The following is a 21,434-nucleotide window of genomic DNA, read 5'->3' as shown; positions in this document are numbered from 1 at the left end:
CCAACTTGGCTATCAGGGCTAGTGAGCATACTAAAGTGAATTTTGAGGAACGACCGGATACGTATCCGACAAAAGACATATTTCATGGAACTATACATATTCGAAACTACCCACCTCTATTTTGTACTATTTTCATTTTCAAAATTGTTAATAATCGAATTGGCACCATCTCAAATTGAGGAGTTGTCTTCAATTCGACATGTTAACTCTTCGAAATGTTTTGATTCATTTCTAGCTCTTTACAAGGAGCTTCTTTTAGCTTTCTACGCGTAACTTCTTCTTCTTTATTAGTCAGTTTTTGCACAAATTATCCAATTCTTGCTTTATGTTGAACAATTCTTCCTCTTTCTGCCTCAATTTTTAATTTTTACCTCTGTCTGGGCCTTGGCGCCTTGGAATGGTTGCCAAGACATCAATTGCTGGGAAACAGTCAACGTGATTAAGAGTCTTCGTCATAACAAAAAATTGTATGAAACTTTTTGTAAATTGACGTCATCAAGATGTCAAATGTTTCATATCGAGTTAAAAAATGTTGTCATCTAAAAAGTTTTCTGTCATCATGATCTGTGTAATTGACATCTATCCTATGTTCGAACAGATTCAAACGCATCTACTCCGCGCATGCGCGCCAAGTCACTAGTTTTCAAAATTTCCACCAGAGTCCACTAAAGTTGACAACGAAATGAAGGTGATTGGAGATCTAGTTTAGTCTTTAGTCCGTTACCAAACGTCGTTCTCACCAACTGCCTCAACAATAAAAAATAGTATTAGAATTCCACAATATATATAACATATCTATTACTTATTAACAATGTCGTGATTGTTTATTTAAATGAAGTTTTTAAAAATGTATATCTATCACCAAGTGCCAGTGTTCAAATAATTTAAATATAAATATAGTTATTGTAACAAATAATAATCACAACAAATATATATAGATATAAATATATATATATATATATAAAAACAATGGCCAGTGATATATGGAGATGGAGAAGCTCGGACGTTTCCAGGACGTCAATTGTTAGTTTTTCGTTACAAAAAATTATTTTATGGAGGTTTATTGTCCTTATGTGCTATAGTTATTTTTTTTTACCCGACACTGTCATGGCTTTTGACATTAATATTCATCATGGTAAGTCAACTCTTCCTGTTCATACAATTTTTTTTTTTTTTTTATTTTTTATGTTTACTAATTAACATTTTTTTTGTCATTTTATTTTATAGTCTGATAATTTCTTGACGCTTAATTTATTCATCATATCATTTATTATTATTATCATTATTTTTTTTTTTTAATTAATGTGACTAATAATCATTTTTTTTTTATTACCATGAATCATCAAGATCATGAACTAGGGTTTATTTTGTTTATAAACTGAATCATTTTATACTAAAGTAAAAAAGTTTTTAAATAATTGAGGTGATAAAAAATTAAGCAATTAAGTAGAATTATTTTTAAATTGGATTATTGGAGCGGATAAAAAAATCTTTATCTTTTCTTTATTTGCTCTTTTATTATTTTTTTTTATTACTTTTTTAATGAGTGATCGATTTTTTAATTGAATTTTAAATTATTATTTTTACTGATATTTAAATTTTAATTTTCGCGGCAAAATTTGAAAATTTTTTAAGTTTTATTTAATTAGTAAATGTTAATTATTTTTTTCATTTAAAATCTTAATAATTTTTATTGTTTTTAAAAATTTAATTTTCGCGGCAAAATTCAAAATTTAAAAATTTTTTAAAGTTTTATTTAATTAGGAAATGTTAATTATTTTTTTAATTAAAAATCAATAATTTTTATTGTTTTTTAAATTTGAATTTTCGCGGCAAAATTCAAAATTTTTAATTTTTCAAGTTTAATTTAATTAGAAAATGTTAATTATTTTTTAAACTTAAAATTATAATAATTCTCATTATTTTCAAAATTTTAATTTTCGCGCGCAATTCAAAATTTAAAAATTTTTTAAGTTTCATTTAATTTTGTATGGGTCATATTTTTATTTATTCTTTCTATTATTTTAAAATTTGAATTTGAAAAACAAGCGCGTAAATTTGAAAATTTTTTGTTTACTAAACATTGATTTAATTTATTATTTATTTTAGATAATTTTCTCTGTACTTCAAAGAAAATTTATAAAATATTTTTATTTTTACCAAAAGAAATTTTTTTTTCATTAATTCCTTCGCTCACTATTTAATTTTCATATATTTTTAAAAAGAATTTTAAGTTTATAAATTTTCTAAGTTACAGCAAAAGCGAAATTTATCACAAAGTAACTAAAGAATTTTTTTTTCGATAACAAAAATAAACTAACGACTTACTTTTTCATTTTATTTATTTACTACATAGTAGAAGCTGTACAGGACGTGAAAATGATAAGATTTTGCTATTTCCGGTACTTAGTTTACTCTCAAATGATTTTTTTTTTATCAGAAAAAAAATTTATCTAAATATTTTCTGCGACTATAATTATTATCTATAAATATTTATATTATATAATGACCCTGAATCATTGAAGAAAAATAAAAACATATATAATTAATCAAATATACATATATATGTTTAGTTAAAAGAGTGAACGAGTGGAAAAAAATTTCGAGATAAATTTATCACTCATTGATTTTGTTTTATTAACGATGTAATAATAATTACATATGTACATATACATACATATATATATGTTTATGTATATGTGATATATATGTAAAGAATACAATTTATATGATACAAACTAAACTGTTTAGTTAAACAAAAAAATATAAAAGAACGAGGCCGAGAGTTTATTCACGACAATCGCCAATTTGATTGGAGAATTTAAATTGAATCACAAGGAAATCTCAATTAAGCTTTCAGTACTTTACTCAGCTTCATAAAAGACTGAATTTACATTAAATTACCTCTATCTTGGTATCAAACTATTTATTTAATCCAAAAAATCTATAACAAATTCATTTTTCTTATAAAAATTCAAATTTCAAACTTTTGAATTTTTCGCGCGAAAATTTAAAACTTTAATTTTTTAAAATTTACATGATTATACACCAAGTAAATATTGAAAAAAATAAGAGATTAATTCTTGATATTTAAATTAATTTTTAAAATCGAAAAATTCGCGGTTTTCATTTGGCGCCAAAAAATTTGAATTCGAAAATCTTTTTTTTTCTATCATTATTGAAAATCTATAAAAGTTTTCTCAATAAATGAATAATGAATGACTTCAGGGATCGGGAAAAATATATATATATATATATATACGTATACATATATATGTATATAAATATATGAGTAGGTGGATGAATCACTAGTGAAAAGACTAGAAACAATGAATTATTCATAAGGAAATATATGTTATATATATATATGCGTAAATATTTTGAAGGCCGGAAGTAATGAAATTTCGGTGCATAAATTGATTATTAATACAAAAAAAAAAAAAAAAAAAAAATTCAAAATTTCTAAGATTTAATTACTAGGTCAATTAAAAAACAATTAGTTTTAATAATTAATATAAAAACAATTTGATACGTAGAGAAAAAAAAAATTTTTTTCATGACCTGAAAATAAATTAAAAGTTCAACTGACATTTTTCATGTTTAATTATGTCACTTGTCATACTTGAGAAAAAAAACGTTTACTTTTAAGTCCCTCATCATCTTAATCTACATTTTATTATTTTAATTATACACTGAGTTTATAAATTTATTTTTATTTACATTAACAGTAGGAAATAATTATAATCCCAGTATTGATAAAGAAAAAAAAAATATAATAGTTTTTATTTTAATGGAAAATACATTTGCGTAAAATGTTTATTTATTTAGAACGCAATTATTTTCTGCATTTAATTAAATTTAAAAATAATAGATAATCATTTTTTTTTTCATCAAAAAAAAAAAAAAAAAAATATTCACATGTAGAAAATTTAAAAAACTACAAGTGGATTTTTTAAAAATATTTTTTTTTTTTTAATTTATCATTTTTAAAAAAATCCAAAAATTATTATATAATATATATATTTAATTAAAAAAACTTCTATACAACTACAAAATTCAAAATTAAATTCAAAAATCAAATTCCGTAATTTGAATACCCAGTGATGGGATCGAACCCATGACTGATCATTTAAAAGTACCACGAACTTTACCCTTCACCAAAACCCGTTATATGAACAGTAGAATATACTCATATTTTATCAATTTTTTCCAAATTTACCCAAAATTTCAATTTTTACAGAAAAATTTTCAAATTTATTAAAAATAAATAAATAAATTAGTCAATAATACATAAATGCTATTGTATCATATCCTAGCTTTATATATATATATATATATATATATATATATATATATATATATATATATATATGAGAATGAGGGACAATAGTAAGTACTGTTAAGTTTTATTCCCTCAATATCGATCCATTTTTATTGAATGACCATTTAACCATGAGTCCATTTCATTTATATATATATATATATATATATATAATATTTATAGAACCGTATAAATAAAATAAATAACGTGACAATAACTTACGGCAATTGAATTTAAACAAAAAAAAGTAAGTATACAGTAAATTCAGTTGTATAAATTGGAGTTGATATATATTAAGAATAGTATAATATCAGTGTAGTATTGTTGTATATATATGTGTAAATATGTATGTATAGATGAGTATATACAATAACCGAGAAGAAACAGCTGGAGTCAAGGGAAGTAAAAGTGTATGTGTATACATACACACTCATATATATATTTACACATATATATGAGTATTCGTTGGGTTGGAACGATACAGGGTGATAGAAAAAGCAATGTGATATATGTATATACATAGAGTAGGGGAATCGAGTACATGAGTTATATTGGGCATGTGTCATCGTCCCCCATGTGTTGTATACTCGATCCTACGATAGTCTAGAGTCTAGAGCACTTTACTCTACAATCTACTACAATCTTTAAGATAAATATACTAAATTTTATTATTTATTTACTTTTTTTTAATTTACTTACTTTTATTTATCCATTTTTTTTTTTTCATCAAAATTTTAGAAATCGCTTCTAATGAAAATTTGAAAAAAAATTTTGAGTTTGAATAAAAAAAAAAAAAGATTACTACAGTTGAATTAGTGACGCGATTCCCTGTAGTTTGAGTACCCACATCAATATATTTAGAAATTGACCCGCGGCCTGATAATTAATTAATTAATTAGCAATTAATGCAGTTAATTATTTAGTGATCATAATATATCGATGTGGGTACTCATTTTAATCGGAATTTCATGAAACATACAAATTTATTGATGACAATGGCCGGAAAAATTTTTGATCAGAAAAAAAATTTCATTACTTGAATAATTTATGTAAATAAATATGTAATTTACACTTTGATGTAATATATCGTTGTGGGTACTTGTCCTACGCAGAATTGCATCAGATATTTGAATATCGTATATATTTTCTCATGAATAAAAATCAGTGATAATTATTTTATATATTTGTCCTGAATTCCACGATATTTAGAACGAAATTATTATTCATACTTTTATTACCAAACTGTTTGCATCACTCAATATTAACTAATTAAATTAACGTTGTAATAATTTTTTCAACCTAAATAAATATATAACAATAATAATTTATTAAAATTTGGTCGAAAAAAAAAATTCTAATTTTATTTTGTCTGCAATCAAAAAATAAAATTTTTTTTTTTCGCATTTTTTCGTAAAAAAAAAAAAAATGGAATACTTGCATTCGTTGTTTTAATTTTACTTATTTTTTAAAAATAAATTCACAGACATAAAAAATATAAAAAAAAAAAAATTCAAGAATTGAATTTTTATCGAATTAAAATTTTAAAAATTCAAATATTAATTTTTTTATCCTAGACAATTATTTTTCTTATTATTTCGCTCTAGTAAAATTTCATACTTTCACTTTACAATTTTTTTATTATTCTAACTATGGAATTTTTATCCATATTTTAAAATTAAAATATATATTACTTTTTTGTAGATATTTTTAAAAGGATTCTTTATTTTTTTTTAATTTTTTTTTTGTGTAAATAATTATTAACGGTAGTCACGTCAATGAAAGTGTGTATTGCTTCCGGTTGAATCATCCGAAGTTCAGTCTCTCGTGTTAAAATATATATATGCATACTGTAGTCCGTATGTTAGTCTGGCTCGGATAATTATCAAGTTTAATTGGGTAACGAGCCATAACGGGGATAGGCTACAATACGGTATTAACTTTCGATTGTTAAAGAATGGAATTGTGTTGAATAAAAATAATAATTAAAATTAATAGAAAAAAAAAATTCATTAAATAATAATTAGTGCGCAAAGTAGCCCAGATTTTATTTTTCATTTGATTTCTAATGGAATATTAAATTAAATTATTTTTATAGATAGAAATTAATTTTGATTACAATGAGATGTTAGTAATTCATTGGAAATACGGCGAAAATATTGGTATTATTAAAAAAGTTTTTAAACAAAAGTTGTAGGGAATTTATTTTTATAAAAAAAATGTCTCTTTATGATTTTTTATACGGCCAATATTTTCACCGTAATTACAAAATTAAGATTCATAATGAATGATTCAAATTTTTGATAATTATAAAAAAATTACTTTTGAAATTACGGTGAAAATATCGGTCGTATGAAAAAATCATAAGAAACATTTTTTATAGAAAATTGAATTTCCTACAACTTTTGTTTGAAAAAATTTTTTATACGGCCAATATTTTCACCGTAATTATAAAATTAAGATTCATAATGAATGATTCAAATTTTTGATAATTATAAAAAACTTACTTTTGAAATTATGGTGAAAATATTGGTCGTATGAAAAAATCATAAGAAACATTTTTTATAGAAAATTGAATTTCCTACAACTTTTGTTTGAAAATATTTTTTATACGGCCAATATTTTCACCGTAATTATAAAATTAAGATTCATAATGAATGATTCAAATTTTTGATAATTATAAAAAACTTACTTTTGAAATTATGGTGAAAATATTGGTCGTATGAAAAAATCATAAGAAACATTTTTTATAGAAAATTGAATTTCCTACAACTTTTGTTTGAAAATATTTTTTATACGGCCAATATTTTCACCGTAATTATAAAATTAAGATTCATAATGAATGATTCAAATTTTTGATAATTATAAAAAACTTACTTTTGAAATTATGGTGAAAATATTGGTCGTATGAAAAAATCATAAGAAACATTTTTTATAGAAAATTGAATTTCCTACAACTTTTGTTTCAAAAAATTTTTTATACGGCCATTAATTTCACCGTAATTACAAAATTAAGATTCATAATGAATGATTCAAATTTTTGATAATTATAAAAAAATTACTTTTGAAATTACGGTGAAAATATTGGTCGTATGAAAAAATCATAAGAAACATTTTTTTTAGAAAATTGAATTTCCTACAACTTTTGTTTGAAAAAATTTTTTATGCGGCCAATATTTTCACCGTAATTATAAAATTAAGATTCATAATGAATGATTCAAATTTTTGATAATTATAAAAATCTTAATTTTGAAATTACGATGAAAATATTGGTCGTATGAAAAAATCATAAGGAACATTTTTTATAGAAAATTTAATTTCCTACAACTTTTGTTTCAAAAAATTTTTTATACGATCAATATTTTCACCGTAATTATAAAATTAAGATTCATAATGAATGATTCAAATTTTTGATAATTCTGAAAATCTCAATTTCAAAATTACGGCTTTTCTATTAGTTTTATGAAAAAATTGTAAGAGACATTTTTTTTTTAAAATTGAATTTCCTACAACTTTTGTCTGAAAAAATTTTTTATACGGCCAAACGCATTCTTTCGGTATTAATCGGCTCTGCTTCACAAGGAGCGGAATACGCAATAAAAATCTGTTTCATTTTGCCCCAGGTTTTCATGCTTATATATATTTAGGCATATAATAACATACATCAAGTAATTCTTTTGTGACAGTGCGTTTACCTCATAAAGATTCCGAGCATAAAAAATCAGTCCGACACCGTACGAAATGTTTCTCTATTAAATATTTCATTCTCTTCATAAACTTTATTTATATAAATTACTATTTTTTGCGACTTTTAAAAATAATGCGTACACTAAACTACAAAACAACAACAAACTTCACATAAATGTGATATTTTCATCCGGTTTAAAAAGCCCATTCTCATTCATTCGTTTAATTTTACCACACATGGCAATTCAGGATGCGCATGGGAACTTAAATAAAGATCCGCATTAACACGTGCTTTCTATAATCCATTTATCAATTTACAAAATTAAACCGCGAAAAAAAAGTAATCAAATATTTAAAAAATTTTTTTTTGTTACAGCGCCTTCAGCAGAGTTCAGTTCCTACAAATCAGTAAAGCCGCGGATATTTCACGGTCGTAGTAAACGTGAAATTTTTGACACAAGAGAAAATGTAAGTATTTCTAATTATAGTATACAACTGGTTATAAAAACATGTGAAACTAATTTTTTTTTTAAATTCAAAAATAAAATTACATGGAGTAAAAAAAATTGAGCAATTTTTTTATTTTAAAATTTAAAGCTTTCAATTTTTTAAACAAATAAACTCATTATTATTATTATGATTTTTTTTTTTTTTATGAGAATAAAGAAGTCATTTATTTCAATTGTAGGCTGATACAAAAAATTATCTGAAAAAATTATCTTAATTTTTAAAACACAAAGGAAACATTGAAATTTTTTTATCTTTAATTAATTAAAGTCTACTTTTACTAAATATTAATTATTATTATTATGAATATTCTGTAAAAAATCGGGAGTGAATTCGGAGTAATTACGGATTTAATTTAAAATTTCTTTCTCCTTGGAATTCTGGAGTTAAAAAAAAAATTACTTCGCATACGGAGTAAATACGGAGTTTGTTTTTCCAGTGGAGTCATTTTGGAGTGAACTGAATTTAAAAAAAAATTTTTTTATTCACTCCTATTCGGAATTTTTACATAAAAATAAACTCCGGAGTAAATTTGACTCCAAACTGAAGTTCCAACATTAAAATAAACTCCGGAGTAAATTTGACTCCAAACTGAAATTCCAACATTAAAATAAACTCTGGAGTAAATTTGACTCCAGACTGGAGTTTTAACATCAAAATAAACTCCTCTTCAAAGTGAATTCTGCTCCAAACCAGAGTTTTAACATTAATATAAACTCCGGAGTAAATTTGACTCCAAGCTCGAGTTTTAACATCAAAACAAACTCCGGAGTTAAGTTTACTTAAAAAATATTTTAAAAACCCAATTTTTTACAATGTGAAAGTGTCTAGAAATTTATTTAATAGAGTATTCCAACGAAATTGACATCTTTAATTGAATATATTTTAATAGTACCAAAATTCCTAAAGTATGTCGTAAAAAAATGTAATGACATTTAAATTGTATAATAAATGTCTTTTTGTAATGTATAATTATTTATATTTCAGGAACACAAACACGCAGATATATTAACAGTTGGTTTTGAAGTAGACGGTGTTGAGCGTATTCTAGACTTAAGACTTAATACAGACCTCATTCCGGTTGGGTTCAAACAACGAAGACAACACAATGGTGGATATAAAACAGAAGTGCCTGACAAACATGTAAATATACTATTACTTATTTATTTTACGCCATACCTGCGTTGAAAATTTAAATTCCCGCCCTCTAGAGGGAAGAAATTCCTTTTTTTCTTTTATGACAAAGTAAAGTATTAAAATTTACGCATGCGCTATTTTTCCCCAGGCAAAAATTTAACATTTTGGTATAGATGTCGCACGGTAATGTCCTATTTTTCTCCCCCGGTGTGTAATAGCCTATTTAAATTTTTTTAAATTTCTGATATCAATAAATTTTTTGGCGGGAAATTTTTAAATTATTCTACCGCAATTAAATAAATATTTTTGAAAAAATTTCGCTGGTTAATTGTCTAGACAATTTTCCAAACTTTATTGTTAGTTCATAAAATACATGAGCATTTATGGAGTAAGGGGCAAGATGGTCAGGGTTTAAGAAAACATAACTTTTGCTCACCAATAAATTTTGAAATTTTTCGCGGTTTTTTTTTAAATTTTTACGAATAACTTTTTTTTTATTTAATGTCTTTTTTTTTTTTAAGGAAATTTGTCATTATCAAGGAAGTGTTCGTGGTATACCAGACTCATGGGTAGCAGTGTCAACTTGTCATGGATTTAAAGGTGTTATTTTTGACGGGGAAAACATGCATCATATTCACCCAGAATATGAGACAATAAATTCAAATCATTACTTATACAAACACAGCGATCTCTTAAATAATTACACATGTGGTAAGAAATTTTTTTTGACTTCAATATTCACTAAAGAATTCAAATAAATAAATTACCTCCAAGAATAAGATGAAAATTTTTTTTAAAACGTTTTTTAATTTTTTTTGAGGTTTTATTTTTTCTTTTAAAATTTTCTGGAACTTAAATTTGAAATAAGGTAAAGAGAAAATGATAAAAAAAAAAAATGTTATTTATTAAGTCGGGTATAAAAAGAAGACTAGTCTTTCCTTATCAGTAAAGTACTTATTTTTCACTGTAATACTTTGATATATATTTTTCTCATGATATTTTTATCCATTAATTCTCAGCATTATCTTTTATTGCCAGCATTACAAATATGGCGGAAAAAAAAAATAAAATCAATTTATAGTTTTAATAAAAAAAAAATAATAAAATTAATTTTTTTTTTTAAGGATATAAAGGAAGTCATGACGCAACATCACATTTAAATTTACGTGTAAGTATTTTTAAATTAATTGAATTAATAATTAGGATATAGTTATTTGCTTTGTAATTTTTTTATTCATGAATTTTAATTAAAAAAAAAAAAATTATTAATTTTTTTATTGGCTATTAAAAAATAATAATTTTAATTTACTAAATAATTAGACTGAGAGTTAATTAATAATTAAAAAAATATTTTGAAAAATTGCATGTATAGTATATGAAATTTTCTAAATGTGCATTTTTTTAAAAATATTTTTTTTTTTCATTATTTCTTTTAAAAAAAATTTTTTTTAATTTTAAATGTCTGCTACTTTTACTGTCATTCAAGTTAGCCGACGTCTATTAATTTTTAAATTTATTTTTAAACGATGGATTGTAAAAAAAAAAAATATTTTAAAAAATTGCACTTGTAGTTTTTTAAATTTTCTACATGTGCATTTTTTCAGATTTTACGTTTTCGTAAAAATTTTCTAAAAAAAAAAAAATCCAAAAATTTTTAATAGTCTGTTGTCTTCAGAATCTTATCATTTAATTCAAATAATAAATTAATGATTTATAATTTATGATAATTTTTTATAGAGAAAGAGAGCTACTGAAATAGTACGAGGTCCTTATAACGCCAATAGACAGTCCCGTTATGTGGAGCTGGTGCTCGTTATTGATAAGAAAGAATTTACGGCATTGGGTGAAAATATTGATAAAGTTCATCATCATTGTAAAGATATCGCAAATATTATCAATGCAGTAAGTATATATTTTATTCTTTATTAATGTATTTTTTTTTAAACACCCAAGACCAGTTTCAAACTCGCGCTCTTTTGCCCCCACTTTTTAAAACTCAATTTTTCATACATGTCAAAATTTATCTAATGAAAAAAAATTATTTTTAATTGACATCAATTAGAAGTCAAATTTTCATGTCAATTTTAAAATTCAAATTTATTTAAAAAATTAAACTAATTAATTTTACAAAAAATTATAATTAAAAATTAAAAATTTAAAAAAAGTGCGTCTGAATATCCTTAACTAAAACCAGATATACTTCAAGGTTTTATTTAAAAATACTCACCGACCCTATGGGTAATAAGCTCACAAGCGCGCGCAATAAAACACTGGCTCTCGTACTCAATAAAAAAAAAATGATTAGTAATTTATTTCGCTTAAATATATATATGATACCCATATTTAAAATATATTTCATTTATTTAATTTAAAAAATCGTTAAAAAATTATTTTTTATGGCGAAGGTCAAAGAAACTTAACCCTTGCGTGTTTAAGTATTGATTATTTAATCATCATTATTATTATTATTTCAGCTTTATACACCATTAAATATATTCGTTGCGTTGGTCGGCGTTGAAGTATGGACAGACTCTGATGAAATAACGTTATCATCAAAAGGTGATACGACATTAGCTAATTTTTTACGTTATCGCCGTGAAATGCTGGTTAAAGAGATACCTAATGATAATGCTCAATTGTTAACGTAAGTTGTTATTATTATTGATAAAATATATATATATATATATATATATATATATATATATTTATGTAGTTGATTGATTGATTGATTTAAACCGTAGACGAATAAACTTTGAAGACGGAGTTGTCGGCAAAGCATTAAAAGGTCCAATTTGTACGTACGAATTTTCTGGAGGTGTGTCAATAGATCATTCAAATATCATTGGAATAGTTGCCGCGACAGTTGCACATGAAATGGGACATAATTTTGGAATGGAGCACGACAGTGTTGACTGTGATTGTCCAGAAGATCGGTAAGATTGTTTAGAATTTGATTATCAGCGAAACTATTTATTTTAGAAAAAAATTTTTTAAACAAAACTTGTAGGGAATTTAATTTTCTACAAAAAAGGTCATGAGGCTCATTAACGTATCTCTGATAGTTTAAAAGTTAGATAAAATAAATGACCTCGTAAATTTTACGAAGTGATAGTAAAATTTTTTAATTACTTCAAAGTGTAATTACGGAAAAAGAATTGACTCTGTGTAAAAATGTTATTTGACCTTTTTTGTAGAGAATTTTATCAGCTACAAAAATGTCCCTATACATTTTTGTCGTATATTTATCACTTTAGCCAGAATTTAAATTTTTTTACAATAACTTTTAAATCGGGGTAGATTATTTTTAATTTTTATAAATACAATTTTTTTTTTTTCAATGGAGTAAAAAATGGTTAGTACAGTGAAATTAGTGAGAAAATTTCCTGTTATTTGAGTACCCACATCAATATAATTAAATAAAGTTGGTGTTAACCTTCAGCTCAAGGTTAATTTGTGGAAAGTTAATTAATAAATGACTTTATTTAAATATATTGTTGTGGGTACTCATTTTACTGAAAATTTTGTCTAGCTTAAGAAAATGAAGTTCGTTTTATCGAAAAAAAATTATCACAAAAAAAAAAAACAAATTCCATTTATGAGAAATTTTTTTTTTTTTTTTTTAAATAATTAATTTAATAATTACAGATGTATAATGGCAGCATCAAGTGGGTCAACAAGTCCCATTCATTGGTCATCTTGCTCTCTAGAATACCTAGCACTGGCATTTGAACACGGAATGGATTACTGTCTGCGCAATAAACCCCTAAAGTTATTCGACAGTCCAATATGCGGCAACGGTTTCGTCGAACCTGGCGAGCAATGTGACTGTGGGTTGAAAGAAAATTGCGACAATCCGTGTTGCAATGCTACGACTTGCATGCTCTTCTCAAATGCCAGCTGCGCGACGGGCGAATGCTGCGATCTCAAAACATGCAAACCAAAAAATGCTGGGGTCGAGTGCCGTGACGCTGAGCATGAGTGCGACTTGGCCGAGTACTGCACCGGGCAGAGCGAGTACTGTCCGAAAGATGTGTTCAAAATAGACGGAGAGAGCTGCAATATGGGCAAAGCATTCTGCTATCAAGGCAGCTGCAGAACTCACAATGACCAGTGTAAGTTATTGTGGGGACCCAGTGGTTCTTCTTCTGACTCTCAGTGCTATAATATGAATAACAAAGGCACCAAGTTGGGAAATTGTGGCTACAATCGATTAAACTCCAGTTACATCAAATGTGATGACCCGTAAGTTGTATTTTTTTTTGTCATTCAAGTTAAATTAAAAATCACTAGCATAGTTGAATTCGTGACGAAATTTCCTCTCGTTTGAGTACCCACATCGCTATATTTCGATCACTGTCCCCAAAGTCCAAAATGGCGGCTCTCAAATTTCGGAATTTTGACATTTTTTAAATATAGCGATGTTGGTACTCATTTTACGCAGAATTTAGTCTACTTTTAAAATATCATATTTATTTTTGACTCATAAGTTTTTTTTTTTTTTGTAGGAATATTTTATGTGGAATGTTACACTGCAAACATCTAAATGAAAGATTAGAATTCGGTATGGAGTCAGTGGCTATTTTAAGTCACTCCTTTATAAACAATGGCGGTAAAATAATAGCATGCAGGTCAGCGATGGTCGATCTGGGATTGAATCAAGTCGATCCTGGATTATCACCAGATGGTGCTAAATGTGCTCCTGGAAAGGTAATTTATTTTTTAGCCATAAAATTTTATTCCGAGAATGAATTAATTAGAAAGTGTTTTTTTTTTTTTTTTAATAGATGTGCGTAAATCAGAAATGTATGCCGATAGCCGATTTAAGAACGCTAACAATCGGCCGCGATATATGTCCAAATAATTGCGGCGGCAATGGTGTTTGTAATAGCCTAGGACATTGTCATTGCAACCGTGGGTTCCGGCCTCCAGATTGTGTTCAACCCGGTTACGGTGGATCTGATGACAGTGGCCCTGCTGAAGATCCTAATGGTAATGATTCATTCACTTTAATTATTTCTGTAAAAATTTTAATCATCTCAAGATTCGATTAATGATTTTCTGTCTTTTTTTTTTGGAATTATTTTTTTTTTTCTAAAAACAAATTTCATTTTCTTAAAGTAGACAAAATTTTGCGTAAAATGAGTACCAACATCGCTATGTTTAAAAAATGTTAAAATTTCGAAATTTGAAATCCGCCATTTTGGATTTTAAGGGCAGTAATCAAAATATAGGGATGTGGGTACTTAAGCAACAGGAAATTTTGTCACTACTTCAACTGTAGTAATCTTTTTTTTTTTTTTTTAATTTCAAAAAAAAAAAAACCTACAAATTTTGAAATATTGATTTTTATTTACAGCGAGAAGTGACTTTGTGACAGTACTCTACATAGTATTTCTCGGTATCGTACCGACAATATCATTTATATCAATCGGAGTGTGGTATCGTAAAAATAATTCATCACGTCCTGGCTGGAAGAAGGATATGTTATCACCGTATGTATCAAATTTACCATGTTTTAGAAATAATAAACCCAAAAATTTGTCTCCCAGTATAAAAAAACTAAGCAAAAATAAATTTAGCCTCCCGACGAATAAAAATAAATTTATCAGTATTTTTAAACTATCACGGGATAAAAATACCGCCAATAATAGCAGCAGTAATGACAATAATTTAATGCATGGGCATGAAAATAATAAAATATTTACTATAAACACATTGTCACGTGATAAGATAAATATTCAGCGTAAAAATCTCGTCAGTACAACGAATCAAGATGTAATTAATTGTTCAAATAATATAAATGCTAGAAACTCATTACTTTTTAGTGACAATGCTAACAGTAATGACACAGCAATTTATGCGAATGTTAGTAATTTTATAAACCGTGATAACCCAGCTGTGTCGATACACTCAAGTCATTGTGATAAAGTAAATGATAAAAATAAGAGAGAAAAAAATTTTAAAGATTTAAAATTAAACACGCGAATTAATTTTAAACAGTTGGATGAAAGTCCTAGTAGTAGTGATTCTGCAGGAGTTTTATTAGAAAATGGGGTTAAAATAAATGAACCACTGCCTTTTTATAATAAAAAACCACCGCCACCTCCTGCGCCACCGGCGAATAATAAACCCAAGTTATTTAAATAATTTAGAGATTTTTTTGTAGAATGCACTGGTAAATTTTTCTAAAATTACTACAAAGGGCGGTGATTGTATCGACAGTCGGTAAAAGTTCGGTCGGCAAGTGTTCAGATGATAAGAACTCTGCCGATAATTTCTTAGTCGATAAAAACTCAGTCGATAAGAACTCTGTCGATAAACAAATTTTAAAAAATATACTCACTGCCCTTTATAATAATATTTATATTTCTCAGTGCATTACTCATATTTTATCAGAGTTAAAAATTCTTGCAGAAGTCAAAGGCTCTTGTAGAAAATTTTAAACTCAATTACTAGACATGAAGTAGATAAATTATTTAAAAGTCTAATTAAAACTCATTGAAATACTCTTTGAGTATTAAAAATTTTTAAGTTCTAGTGCATTTGTTTATCGACTTAATTACATATCTAGATAATTATAATAATTAATTAATATATTAGTATGATATTTTAATAAATCACGCATGTTTATTGCATGTTTGACTACTGGGATTTAAATTTATTTACCATGACAAATATTATTTATTATTTAATTGAATGTGCAATTTTGAAAATATACACCGGGTTTTTAAATTATTTTATTGGGGGAATTTAAATTATTTTTTGAGGTTTTGGGTAATTAAAATGGTAAATAATATAAGTATATATAAGTAAGATATAAAGTTTTAATTTTTTTGAGGGTTAATGAGGTCTGAGGTCTGGAAGATTTTAAATTCTTGCCAGTCTTTAATTTTTAGAATTTTAAACTCAAAATATCTTAGTAAGTATCGACTTTTTTGAAAAAATGTAAGATACCTTTCTTGTAGAGAATTTCAAGGGCTACAAAAAAGGTTTCTTACAATTTTTCGAAAAACTCAATATTTACAAAGATATTTTGAAAAAACCGCTCACACTCAGACGATTTTTAAATTCGAGTCTCTGTGTCTAATTTTAAGAAATTTAAACTCAAAATATCTTGGTAAGTATCGACTTTTTTGCAAAAGTGTAAGATACCTTTTTTGTAGAGAATTCTAAGGGCTACAAAAAAGGTCTCCTACAACTTTTTAAAAAATTCAATATTTACAGAGATATTTTGAAAAAATCAGTCACACTCTGACGATTTTTTAATTCGAGCCACCGTCTAATTTTAGAAATTTTAAACTCAAAGTATCTCTACAAATATTGACTTTTTCGAAAAAGTGTAAGATACCTTTTTTGTAGAGAATTTCAAGGGCTACAAAAAAGGTCTCGTATAATTTTTTGAAAAACTCAATATTTACGAAGATATTTAAAAAAAAAAAAAGACCGTTTTTAAAATTGCACATTTGATAAAAAAGAAGTTGTCAATAAATTGTGATAAAGCATGCGTTTATAATTTTATACTCAAAATTTAGTTATTAATTTTTTTCATCTGTATTAATTTTTTTTTAAACCAAAAAAAAAAAAAATAAATAATTAAATTAAATAAAAGAAATAAAAAAAAAAAAGTTCTTGTCTTATCTTTTTTATTTTCTCTTTCTGTTCTCATTCATATTCACTTGCAATTAATTTTTAATCTCTATACTAATATTTCCTTGCTTGTTGCATGCTCGCATGTCATTAAAAAAAAATCAAATCTAAAAAAAAAAATTAGCTTGCAACCAAAAAAAAAAAAAAAAAGAAATTCCTCTGCTTGATACCCGGCTTTTTAAAATTCCAGAAATGACCGTGGGTTCGGAATCAAGACAATCGATCGCCCGCACCACCAGTACCACCCCCACCCACATCACCACCACCACCCACTGTCTGGAATCGAGACAATAGACTCGACCCTATCAACGGATCCAGCCTGCGCAAGTCTTCTCCCAAAATCCGGTGACGAGGACGAAAGATTCTCGAATAATTTATTCGGACACTTCAAAGGTTTTACTTTAAAACCATTATCTGATGATTTATCAACCGAATCTTCAACAATCATACCTGGACAACCTTTAGCATCAATAATAACACTTGATTCATCAACAAAACCACCTGGACCATCAGCAAAACCACCTGGACCATCAGTTCCATCAACGAATCAACCTGGACTATCAACATTACCACCTAGCCAACCAGTATTATCATCATTACCACCTGGATCATCAACTCTACCACCTGGTACATCAATAACCCAACCTGGACACCACCTAAAACATGAACCAACCAAACCAGCACCAGCACCGCCAACAGTAACACTAAAACCAACGATCCGTCCACTCCGCAGTGCATTTACATCCCAACCTCTTAGTTCCCAATCAGCACCAGCATTGCCACCACTAAATCCTGGTAGCACAGCACGTCCACTTATCAGCAGCCCAGTCCTCGCAGCAACAACTTGTACTACCGTGGATTTACCAGTTCCATCACGTCCAGCACCAGAAGTACCAATCCGTCCACCAGAAACTCTCGATTCATCAACTTCTTTGACATCATCATCAACTGTTCCTGCTTTGTCATCAATTCCCGCTTCCTTGACCTCGAATCCCACTGAAGACAGACCTAAATCATCAACATTGAATCGTATCGCATCAATACTACGCCCCCAGGCGCCCAAATCATCGCGTCATCAAAAAGCAATAAAGGTCGATAAAGAAATTTTACGTAACCTAGAAATTTCAAATCCAATTCCTCAGCAGAACATCAAAGTAACCGGTTCTAGTTTGCCGATTTCTGTTGATTCCGTTGACTCCCCAGACTCTAGACCATCCGAAGCTAAAACTAGTAGACCGGATGTTAATTCAAAGCAAGAAGACAAAAAAGTTGTAATGCGAGCACAGAGTATGCGCGATAGCAAGCAACCGAGACCAGCGATTCATTCATTTGGATCAATGCGGTCATCAGTCTTCAAAAGGCCGTCATCAATTCCTAACAATCGTCCAACTTCACCCCCACCTCCAGTGCCGACTCAACAGGAATCTCTGAACCTAGAGCTCAAAATTCCTGGGCTGCCTGGTTACCAGACGCCGATAACCCAAATAAATTTGACCAAACAGACAGACTATGATGACTGCATGAATCTGATTGGCCACAACAATAAGTCATGCGATAACATCTACGCGGTCATTGAAGAAGTTGATGACAAAACCTACAAAGTGCCCAAGCCTGTTGACAATGGGTTGGGTCTACTTGGGGAAATAGTATCAGAGATTGCGAACCGTAATTTTGATTCCATCTATTCGACGTCAACTTTGAAACGCAATAAGAATAAACATCTTAATGATGCTAATTACGTTAATTCAAGTGCTAATGACAATGCAAATCATTACAAATCACCAGCGAGCATTTATTCAAATTCCTCGACCACGATGTCCGCGGTTTTATCTGAAACTTCATCTGGTTACTTGTTACCATCAGCTGTTAATGTCCCGAGATTGGGACAGACCAAGGACATGGGAAGAGAACGGGAAGAAGCTGAACCTGGGCCTGGTTTTGGTCCTGGTTCTGGACCTGGACTTGGTCCTGCCGATAAGGTAGGAAAAATTGACATCAATGATAAATTAAATAGGTTAGAATCGAGTAACCCGAATGTCAATGACTCGATGTCAAAAGCACTGGGTCTAAAACCTCCCAGTCCTGTAAAACCAACGGTCGGTAAAAAGGACAGTAAAGTTGATGATAAGAAGGTTAGGAATTTAGCCAAGGACAGGAGTCCCAAGAAAAAAATCGGGCGCCAGGATTCTGCTGGTAGTCTCAAAGGAAAGGAAAGTGGGGGTGGGAGTTGTGAGGTCATAAGTCCGGATGTGGTTACCAGCTGTAGTTCTGGAAAAAATACGGAACCTGATGTCCTGAGTGGGGGAAGTTTGGGAGGGAAAGGAAATTATAGGAATTTGGGAGGTATTGGAAGTAATGGAGGAAATTCGGGAATTTCGGGAAGTAATGAAAAGAAAGGAGGAAATTTTAAGGACAATGGAATTTTAGGAAGTAACGGAGGGAATTCTGGAATTTCGGGAAGTAACGGAAATTCAGGAATTTCGGGAAGTAATGGAAAGAAAGAAGGAAATTGCAAAGACAATGGAATTTTAGGAAGTAATGGAAAGAAAGAAGGAAATTTCAAGGACAATGAAAGTTTAGGAATTAATGGAGGAAATTCTGGAATTTCAGGAGGTAATGGAAGAAATTCAGGAATTTCAGGAAGTATTGGAAAGAAAGGAAATTTCGACGACAATGGAAATTTAGGAAGTAATAGAGGAAATTCGGGAATTTCAGAAAGTAATGAAGGAAATTCCGAAATAAATAAAAATACGAAAGGAAATTTAAGAGAAAAAGAAGGAAATATTGTAAGTAACGACAAGAAATCAGATATTAATAAAGGAAATTTAGGGAGTGGGGGTAATTCGGACAGTACAGCAAAAGTCAACTCCGAAAATGAAATAAAAGAAAAACCCAAAACTCCCTTAGCAAACAAAGGGAAAGTTATCATTCGACCGAGTAGTATCGTCGCCAAAGCCGCGACTTTCGTCGAGCGCAAAAAGTCACCGACAGGGGGTAAATTGGCCAGTCCCCCAAGTAACTCCGTGGTCAATAAAAACATAAATACTGGCTCAATTAACTCCGGAATTTCTAAGGGGTTAGGAATTTCCGGGGTTAATAGTAAAGGTTATGGAGTCAGTGGCGCTAGTGGGAACTCTGGTAGTGGGGGTAGCGGAGCTAAAGAACCATCAAATAAAATAGATAATAAAAATTTAATTAAAAAAGCTGCCAATAGTAAAACGAACGTTGCGTCACTGCAACAAAAATTTGAACCCAAGTTTGTAAATATTAATAGTAATAAAAAATTTGGTAATTCCAGTGGTGGGGGTAAGTAATTAAGATATTAATTAATTAATGTTAATTTTTTTTATCTAGTCTACTTAATATAAAATGACTGATTATTTTTTTTCTGTTATTTTTTATTAGTTTGTAAATCAATATATATATATATATATATATATATATATATATATATATATATATATATATATATGTATGCGCTTAAGCAATGCAGCTTTTAAATTTCAAGTTATAAAATATTTTTCAACTGTGATAAATATTTAATCGAAAAAAATTAATGACATAGAAAAAAAAAAATTAGAATTTTATTTTGCAAAAAAAAAATAATAGATTTTAATGATGATAAATAGATGATTAAAATGCTTAGCGCGTTAGATGAAGAAATAAATATGAATTTATTTTGATTAATGTAAATATGTTAATAAATATATGGATATTTATTATTTTACTTGTAATGATAATTATTAATGTGGAAATTTGTAATTAGTTGGGTAATTTATTAATTTTTTTTTTTTTGAGGAATTTTTGAAAGAAAAAATTTGACTGTTTGCTTTGAATTGAAATTGTAACGGAAATATTGAATTTGGAAAAAAATGTATAGAGAGCTTTTTTGTAGGGAATTTAATTTCCTACAAGATTGTATCATATCATTTTTGCTGTATCTTTGATCGTTTACCCAAAATTTAAATTTTAAGACCAACTTCTAAAAATTTATCATTAGAATTTTTAAAATTTTTTGATAGGAAACTTCTAATTAAAATTACGCGATAATTTGTGAGTTTACGGTAAAAGTACAAGAAACCTTTTTTGTAGGAAATTTAATTTCCTACAAAATTGTCTCTTATCATTTTTTCGATAT

At 27.7% G+C, this 21,434-nt stretch overlaps 1 protein-coding gene across 1 annotated transcript; it reads left to right on the top strand.

The window, feature by feature from the left end:
* Positions 1-723: 723 nt before the first annotated feature.
* On the top strand, positions 724-20,686 carry LOC103574629 (disintegrin and metalloproteinase-like protein-1). Its single transcript, XM_008554118.3, has 13 exons — positions 724-1,135; positions 8,382-8,473; positions 9,500-9,655; positions 10,171-10,360; positions 10,774-10,817; positions 11,387-11,551; positions 12,124-12,293; positions 12,391-12,582; positions 13,295-13,891; positions 14,155-14,356; positions 14,434-14,638; positions 15,006-15,141; positions 17,487-20,686. The coding sequence occupies exons 1-13, from the start codon at positions 970-972 to the stop codon at positions 20,608-20,610; spliced, it is 5,439 nt and encodes a 1,812-aa protein (XP_008552340.1). The 5' UTR covers positions 724-969; the 3' UTR covers positions 20,611-20,686.
* The last annotated feature ends 748 nt before the right edge of the window (positions 20,687-21,434 follow it).

This window comes from Microplitis demolitor, chromosome 4 (assembly GCF_026212275.2).
Source record: "Microplitis demolitor isolate Queensland-Clemson2020A chromosome 4, iyMicDemo2.1a, whole genome shotgun sequence".
In the NCBI taxonomy this organism is placed as follows: Eukaryota; Metazoa; Arthropoda; class Insecta; order Hymenoptera; family Braconidae; genus Microplitis; species Microplitis demolitor.
Note: the sequence above shows the minus strand (reverse complement) of the source record. Positions and strands in the feature narration are given on the sequence as shown.